Source organism: Mandrillus leucophaeus, unplaced genomic scaffold, assembly GCF_000951045.1.
Source record: "Mandrillus leucophaeus isolate KB7577 unplaced genomic scaffold, Mleu.le_1.0 Scaffold40, whole genome shotgun sequence".
NCBI lineage: Eukaryota > Metazoa > Chordata > Mammalia > Primates > Cercopithecidae > Mandrillus > Mandrillus leucophaeus.
The window spans coordinates 271,474-279,977 of record NW_012104254.1 but is presented as its reverse complement, the minus strand read 5'-3'; the positions used below and the strand labels follow the sequence as shown (position 1 = coordinate 279,977).

The 8,504-nt window shown below is 39.9% G+C and overlaps 1 protein-coding gene across 1 annotated transcript in view; it reads left to right on the top strand.

Moving 5' to 3' along the window:
• The window catches only part of PLEKHA3 (pleckstrin homology domain containing, family A (phosphoinositide binding specific) member 3), a 24,526-nt gene continuing 16,022 nt past the window's right edge, over positions 1-8,504 (top strand). Inside the window, exons 1-2 of the mRNA XM_011991818.1 lie at positions 1-110; positions 4,903-5,019. Coding sequence (XP_011847208.1) covers positions 71-110; positions 4,903-5,019 — 157 coding nt within the window. The 5' untranslated portion in view covers positions 1-70. The remainder of the gene's footprint in view (positions 111-4,902; positions 5,020-8,504) is intronic.

Sequence of the window (8,504 nt, the reverse complement as noted above, 5' to 3'; positions counted from 1 at the left end):
GGCCCCGCGCCTACCCCATCACCGCGGCTGGCGCCGGGCCGGGAGGATGCGCGGTGTGGGGCTCTGAAGCATGGAGGGGGTTTTGTACAAGTGGACCAACTATCTCACAGGTATGGGGGCTCGCGTGATGAGGGAAGAGGGGAGAGGCGGGGGGCTTGGAAGGGCTTAGGCAGGAGGCTGCGGAGAAGGCGGGTCCGGGGCTTCTCTTCCTCCGTCTGGCCTCCGCGGACCCTCAGAGCGAATTCGCTGTACTCGATTCCAGGGCTTATTGAGTCTTTCTGGCCTCTTCAGGGGAGGGTTTAAGGCTGCGCACCTTCTAGAGGGTGGGAAATGCACCTGCCACTTACTTGCTAGTGTGATAATACCAATCTTTGCCTCCTGTAGCCTCCGGAACAATTCTCAGTCACCCTACATGTGTTGTTGCGATCTCCGTCCTTATTCACACTTAGTATTCATACTTTAAGAGCATTTTGTTAATAACTGAGTTGTCAGAGTATTGGACTGGAAAGGACCCTTTAATTGTTTCAACTACAAGATTTAATTTTAAGAACTCTTTTCTGTATTTCTTCTAATTTCCTTAACATTTTATTTTAAAAAGTTGTCTTGTTGAGGTTGTTCGAGCTTAGCGAGCATGATTTTGGAAGCTGTCCCCAGATAATATTCTCTTAGGGATTGTCAATGAAGTATCCTTACGTTGGGGAATTCTGTTAACTGTGTGGGAAATAGTGGAAGACAGTGCCAATACACAGAAAAGGAGCAGGCAAGTCACTTTCACCCGTGAAGTGGGTGGAAGGGAGAACTTTGAAGAAATCAGAGGCCAGCAGGAAAGGGCTCCTTTCCATGACATTGGCAGTCTGGCTTATTTAAAAGCTCCTTAAATTTGAGTTGTAGTCCAATCTCTGCCATCAACCAACAATCAAGGCAAGTCAGTTATTCTTTCAGGACCTCAGTCTGGTAAGGCCAGGGTAATTAGCTATTTTGTCCTGGACATGCCTTCCAACTCTAGAATTCCATGACCTCACTAAGTGAGAGGATGGTTTTAACATAAATTTGAACAGTAAACAGATTTTTTTGGGGGGTCTAGCATAGGCAAATCATGACTTGCTGCCCACTTATTCCCTCTGCCAAAAGTATCGAATCCCTCAGTAATTGTGTGGTACTCTCAACTTGTGTCCACCTGATCTTGTGCAAAATGTGCACATAAACTTTTTCAGGCAAAAGCACTGGGCTACAGTTATACCTGCTTTTTGATTTCTTAGAATGCTAAAGCCAGATTGATAGCAGCAAATGCTTTTAACATTTATGATACACAGATGTTTTATTTTGTTCAAACTAAAAAGTCAATTTATTTCTATAAGTGACATGTTTTAATGGGAAACATTTAAAAGTTAGATAAATATGTTTTATTGGCCATTTTCATTTGGGCCCTTGTGAGAGCAGTTATACTGTTTGGTTGAGGTATAGTGTTAACTGTTAAAGACAGTAGAGTGCTTCACCCCTGTAGTCCCAGCACTTTGGGGGGCGGACGTGGGAGGATTGCTTGAGCTCAAGACCAACCTGTGCCACACAGGGAGATGTGGTCTCTACTAAACAAACAAACAAACAAACAAACAAACAAAAAAATTAGCTAGGTGTGGTGGTGCACGCCTGTAGTCCCAGCTACTGAGGAGGCGGAGGCGAGAGGATTACTTGAGCTAGAGAAATGGAGGCTGCAGTGAGCTAGGATCAGTGAGCTATGATTGTACCCACACATTCCAGCCTGGCTAACAGAACGAGATCCTGTCTCAAAAAGCAAAATAAAACAAAAAGACAGTAGCTTGTATGCTTTGAGATGCAAATGCTCATCTCATTGCAAGTATTCCTAAGCATGGTGTTGTGGAGGTCATGCCGGAGGAACCATTGGGTCATTACTGAGATGAGTCATAATTTAAGAACTGAGGTGAAACCTGGTCTTGGTGGCCATTTCCTCATCTCCTATAGTACTAAATAACCAGTGGTTGAGCTTTTCACCGCATGTGATTTAGATTGTAGTCTTTGCAGGGCATTTAGTCAACTTCTAGTATGCATTGTAGAAGCTGGTTGAAAAGAAATCTTTTGGTTGGAAGAATTTCATTTTTAAGAGTTAAATTTGAGTCAACAGCGTGCTGATGATTAATTTTAGTTCATCATAGGTCATTAGGATGAGCAGCTGTTCATACTAAGTGATCTTTCAGTGTAATGATAGTGTTGTTCAGGCACAGTGGCTCATGCCTGTAATCTTAGCACATTGGGAGGCTGAGATGGGCAGATAGCTTGAGGTAAGGAGTTTGAGACCAACCTGGCCAACATGGCGAAACCCCGTCCCTACAAAAAATACAAAAAATTAGCCAGGCATGATGGCGTGCACCTGTAGTCCTAGTTACTTGGGAGGCTGAGGCATGAGAATTACTTGAGCCTGGGAGGCAGAGGTTACAGTGAGCCCATATTGCACCACTGCACTCAAACCTTGGCAACAGAGTGAGACTCTATCTCAAAAAAAAAAAGATAGTGTTATTTGAGAATCCTTTGTGGAGAGTAAGAATTTCAGTAACATTTGGTAGTTTGAGATAAAAAGAATTAAAAAAAAAAAAAAGAATTTTAAAAAGGGAATACCTGTGACTCTTTTTCACAGATATTACCCTCTGTTATTTGAGTGTGTGAATCAATTAGAAATTGTTTTATTAAATGTTTCTTCAAAAAGTGTGTAGAGATAATTAACAGGCTTGATTATATTAATATGTTCAACCACTCACCTTTCATGTTGCTGCAAATTCTAAATGAATCATTTTGCCCAATATTTGTTTTAAAGAGATAGTGAATTGCAGTACTGCAGGCTTGCAAAATCGTAATTTGTTCTATAGGCACACTAGACCTGGGTGGAGGAGTGTATTTTCACCACCCACTGCTTATAATTTGTTTGATAAGGTAAATTAGTGTTTGGAAAGATAGTTTTTATCATTTCCATGCATGATCAATACAATATACTCTCAAAGATATATTGTATGTCTATATTCTCATGGTTAATATGAAATATCTGCCAGGTGTGGTGGTCCACACCTGTAATCCTAGCACTTTGGAAGGCCAAGGTGGCAGGATTACTTGAGTCCAGGAATTTGAGACCAGCCTGGGCAACATGGTGAGACTTCATCTCTATAAAGAATTAAAAAATTAGCAAGTCTCAGTGGCGTGTCTATAGTCCTAACTACTTGGGAGGCTGAGGTGGGAGGACCTTTTGAGCCTAGGAGGTCGAGGCTGTGGTGAGCCATGTTCATGCCACTCTACTTCAGCCTGGGCAGCAGAGCAAGACCCTGTCTCAAAAAAACAAAACAACAACAGCAGCAGCAATCCATGAAATATCTCACTTTTGGGGGTATTTATTCATTCATTTATTTATTCAGTCACTTGAGAAATAGATTCTTTTGGTACCTCTTACGTGCCAGGCACCATTCTAGTTGCTGGGAATGCAGTGTTGAGCAAGATAAAGTCCATATACCAAAATAACTTACTTTCTAATTTGTTTAAGTCTCACTAGGGAATACTCTGTTGTTTCACAAAAAGGAATCTTCCAGGAACCTGAAAATTGCTGGTTTTTAATTGCTTTAGATATCCATCTTTCTGAACTGTATTACTGCATTCCCTGCCTTCCTAAACAAGGTTACAAAGTAAAATTTAATCTTTTATGATGACTCAGTGTTGTCATTTCAAAAGTGTTAGAGATAAATCCTTTTGGGGAATTAAGTCCTGGATCTGTATTAAAGTGTAAGGATGATTGACCCATCTCCCCTCTCGGCACTATCTGACTCTGGAAAGATCAGATTAATCATGTGGCAGGCTATGGCAAAAGTGACCAGGATTTGAACACCCACGGTTTAAAATGTACATTTTAGCCATGAACACTTGTGCTGAATTGTTATTTAATAGTCACGGAAAGAACAAGGACAGTCACGCTGCCCCCAGCATGGTCACCATGTTAATAGTCAGTGAACTGTTGTAAATTAGTAGCATGCTTGATAAGACTCCAGGGAACACCAAGTTTGGCTTCAAAGAGGAGTGGGAATTGGGTGCCAAGGAAAGCCATCATCCTTGTCACCAGCTTTGGCATGGAGCCAAGTCTGTGATAGATGCGAGCTCTGGTCACTGAATAAATATCAGTTGAACAACTGCAGTTTCTAGGATTTCTGCCCTAGCTGTGCAACTGCAGACAAGGGAAGAGGGGATCACATGGGGAATCTATGTTCTCACCATAGGGTATGTAGCTTCTATTTAAGAGACTGGAATTCATTTAGCACTCACTGTGTTTAAGGGAGTTTGCTTAGAAGTATGTATTTCATAAGAGTCACATTGCAGAATTAGAGGGCCAGGTGGCACCTGAGAGGTCATCTTGTTTAACCTATACATTTTAGAGACTGGGAATTTTAGAGATTTATTGAAATGAAAAGATTCGCCCCCAGGGTATGATTATCCAATTAAAGAATGATACTATAGGTAAGGCTAGAATCCCTGTCTTCCATGGCTTTTCCCTTAATATCATAACCCCAACTCTGTTCCTTTTTAGGAAAAGAGGGCAGTTATGCTATACCTGGTTTAGGGCTATTGCTAAGGATGGGCCTTATGGGTTGTTAATGAGAACACTGTGAGCTAGAATTAGAAGTATTACTCCCTGTGTTTTTGCTGCTCTGGAGATTGCTCCAGAAATCTCTCCCAGTAAAGTGGAGACTGATGCAAAAACATTTTTGGTAAGCCTTGGTGATTAAAAATTTCATTGTCAGAATGTTATTTGAGAGCCAAGAAATAATGTGGATAGCAAGTTTTGAAATCACAGTTTTCTATGTGGTAAAAGTAATGTCTTTCCAATTGACCTTTTGTTATTTATGATCTTTTTAGGTTGGCAGCCTCGTTGGTTTGTTTTAGATAATGGAATCTTATCCTACTATGATTCACAGGATGATGTTTGCAAAGGGAGCAAAGGAAGCATAAAGATGGCAGTTTGTGAAATTAAAGGTAAGTGAATATATGGAATTAGAGGAACTGGAGGTTAGTCAAGGGTTCTTCAGCATACTCCAGACAAGAGTAAAAAAGGCATTTCTAACCATGTAGGGATCTTCTAATACCATTTATATCCTTAGCAGTCAGGAGTGGCATTTCATCACAGTTAACACAATTAAACACAGTTTTTGATAATGCTCCCTCTACAAATGTATTTTGAATGGAAATAACTTTTGCTAGTCTTCCAATTTGGATTTGACAAACAATTTCTTGTGGATACTACTTTAGTGTCCACCTTCAGTCTACAAGCATTCTATTTCATTATTGTTGTAATTAATAGAAAGATACTGTAAAAATTGGAAGCTTTACTCCAAAGATAATGGGGCCAGCTCTGTAGGGTTTTGATGAAGTATGAAGTTGGAGTTGTAAACTCTGGTTCTTTGCTGAATTTGGAGGTAAGTTCCTCTGGGTGATAGAGATGGTTTCCTTTTCTTCCAAAAGGGGAGAAATAAAGCGATAGGTCCTGCTGTAATTTTTGTGAAGGAAGATTTTATGGACCATTGATTTATTTGTGTGTGTGGTTGGGGTGTGTGGGGTGGAGGCGAAATCAGATAATATGGCAGTGAAAAGTACTGAATTCTTCAAAGAGAATGAAGGAAAAACTAGAGTGCCAGGGGAGTGACTGTTCGACTTCCCCCTGGTCGTTTTCATTTCTCCACTCTAGCTTAAATACTTGTCCTTCATGAAGTGTGTTTCTTTTGATGTGGTGAGCTCTGGGTCATAGCTATCAAATAGTCTTCCTGAAAGGTAGCCATTAATCTGACTTTAATTGCCATATGTAAGTGTTATCTCCGTTTGAACATTTTATAAATGGAATAATTCACTATTTTCTTTTGTGTCTTGCTTTTTTTTAACTCAACATCGTGTTTGTGAAATTTATCTATGTTGTTCTATGTAACAGTAGTTCAGTCATTCTTATTGTATAGTATTCCATTGTGTGAATATCTCACAATTTTGGTATCCATTCTAGTACTGAAGGATTTTTGGGTTATTTCCATTTTGGGACTACAGTGACTAAAGCTGCCATAAACATTCTTACACATTTATTGAACATATATGTGTATTTCTGTTTGGTGTATCTCTGGAAGTGGAGTGGAATGCTAAGGCATTGAATATTCATACGTTCAGCTTTAATAGCAGTTAAAGAAAAAAGTATTCTTGACACTTGTTGAAATGGTATGGCAAACTTTATTTAGGACTATTGTGATAGATATAGGGAGTATTGCATTGGAGGAGAGAAATTGGGCTCAACTCCAAGTACAAGGAAAAGTGGGAATGTATAGCCAAGGAGCAGGGTTAGGCAGAGAGGGTATCAGTGGAGGGAAAGTTACTAAGAGGTAAGTGGTGATTCTGGCTAAATTGACCTAACAGGATTCTTGCTGAAGGCAGGCCAAAGCCAGGGTGATCAGACATTGCTGGGAGATGGTAGGGAATGAAGAATGTGGTCAGATAGCAAGGGCGGGTGATGAAATATGGTGTTAGGGGATTCTGGCTAAACTGACTTAGTAGGATTCTTACTAAAACTGGATTCTACAAGGATGGAGAAGGAAGCTTAGGTGAGTACAGGACTCAAATGAGCCTGACTAAAATTTGGTCAAGAAGACAATCTTTTTCTTTTTTTCTTTTCTTTTCTTTTTTTTTTTTTTTTTTGAGACAGGGTCTCACTCTGTTGCTCAGGCTGGAATGCAGTGGTGTGATCATGGCTCACTGCAGCCTCGACCTCCTGGGCTCAGGTGATCCTCCTACCTCAGCCTCCTGAGTAGCTGGGACCAGAGGCACACGTCACTATGCCCAGCTAATTTTTGTGTTTTTTGTAGAGACGGGGTTTCAAAAACCAGGCTGGTCTTGAACTCCTGAGCTTAACCAATCTGCCTGCTTTGGCCTCCCAAAGTGTTGAAATTACTGGCGTTAGCCACTGTGCCTGGCCAATAATCTTTTTCAGAGATAATGCCAGATGCCAAATGTTTTCCAAAGTGATTATATCAATTTTTTCTGCAATCAGTCAGAGTATTAGAGTATTAGTTGTTCTGCATCTTTGCTAAAACTTGGTATTATCCATTTTAAAAATTCAGACTATTCCTGGTGTTTGTAGTGGTATCTCATGGTGGTTTTCACTTGCATTTCTTCAATAACTAATGATGTTGAATGCTTTTTTAGATGTTAGCCATTTGAATGTCCTCTTGTCGGGCGCGTTAGCTCATGTTTGTAATCCCAGCAGTTTGGGAGGCCAAGGCAGGCAGATCTCTTGTGCTCAGGAGTTCGGGATCAGCCTGGGCAACAAAATTAGACTCCTGTCTCCACAAAAAGGAAAAAAAAGGTTGAATGTTCTCTTCTTTTGAAGTCCTCTTCAAGTCTTTGGCCCATTTTCTAACCTTGGCTATCTTTCATGTTGATTTGTAGGAGTTCTTTGTATAGTCTGGATGAGTCTGTGTTGCAGATATTTTCTTCTACTCTGTAGTTTATGTTTTCATTTTGTTAATGATACCTTTTGAGGAACAGAAGTTCTTAATTTCAGTGAAGTCCAGTTTGTTAATTTCTTTGATTGGAACCCTTTATGACCCACTGAAAACATCTTCTGTGTTGCTTTCTGGAATGTTTATAGTTTTCCCTTTTACATTTAGGTCCATATTAGGTCTGTACTTGACTTAGTAACAACCTTTCCCCCACTGCATCATGGAGATATCTTTGTCACAAAGCAAGTGACCATGTATGTGTGGGTCTTTTTCTAGACTGTCTATTCTGTTCTGTGGCCCTGTTTTTTGTTGTTGTTGTTAACCCTTGTGCCAATATTACATTGCCTTAATTTCTTTAGCTTTATTCTCTTTGTATCTGATAGCCAAAGTCTCCTAACTTTAGTTCTTTTTCAGTACTGTATTGGTTGTTAGCCCTTTGCATTTCCTTATACATTTTAGAATTTGCTTATAAATTTCCACAGCTATCTGCTGGAATGTTTGAAATTGTGTTGAATCTACAGAACAATTTGAGGAGAATTATATTCTTGATGATAATTGAGTCTTCTGTTCCATTAACTCTGTTTAATTAGATATTTAATTTCTCTCAGTAATGTTTTGTAGTTTTGTGTTTAGAGGTCTCGTCCATCTTTTCTGATGTTTTGGAAGCATCGTTTTTAAGTTTGTTGCCTTTTCAGGTAACAACTTTGGAGGGGACCCCCCTTGATTGGATACATAAATTCTGGTATGTTTAAAAATGAGTCGTCTTATTTTAGTTTCATCTTGTAGCAACATCATTAGAAATTAGAGCATTGCTTTCTTTTAAAGTAGGTATTACTGGTGCTTTCACTAGTATTGGCAAGTAGCAAGGAAGAGTTACTCTTACAGCTTTAGGAGTTCAGTAGTTTTACCCTAGCCTAGAAATCTTTTGCATTCATAATTGCCTGTTGCATGGTTGTATGTTTCAGTGTCTGCAACTAAGAATGGCCC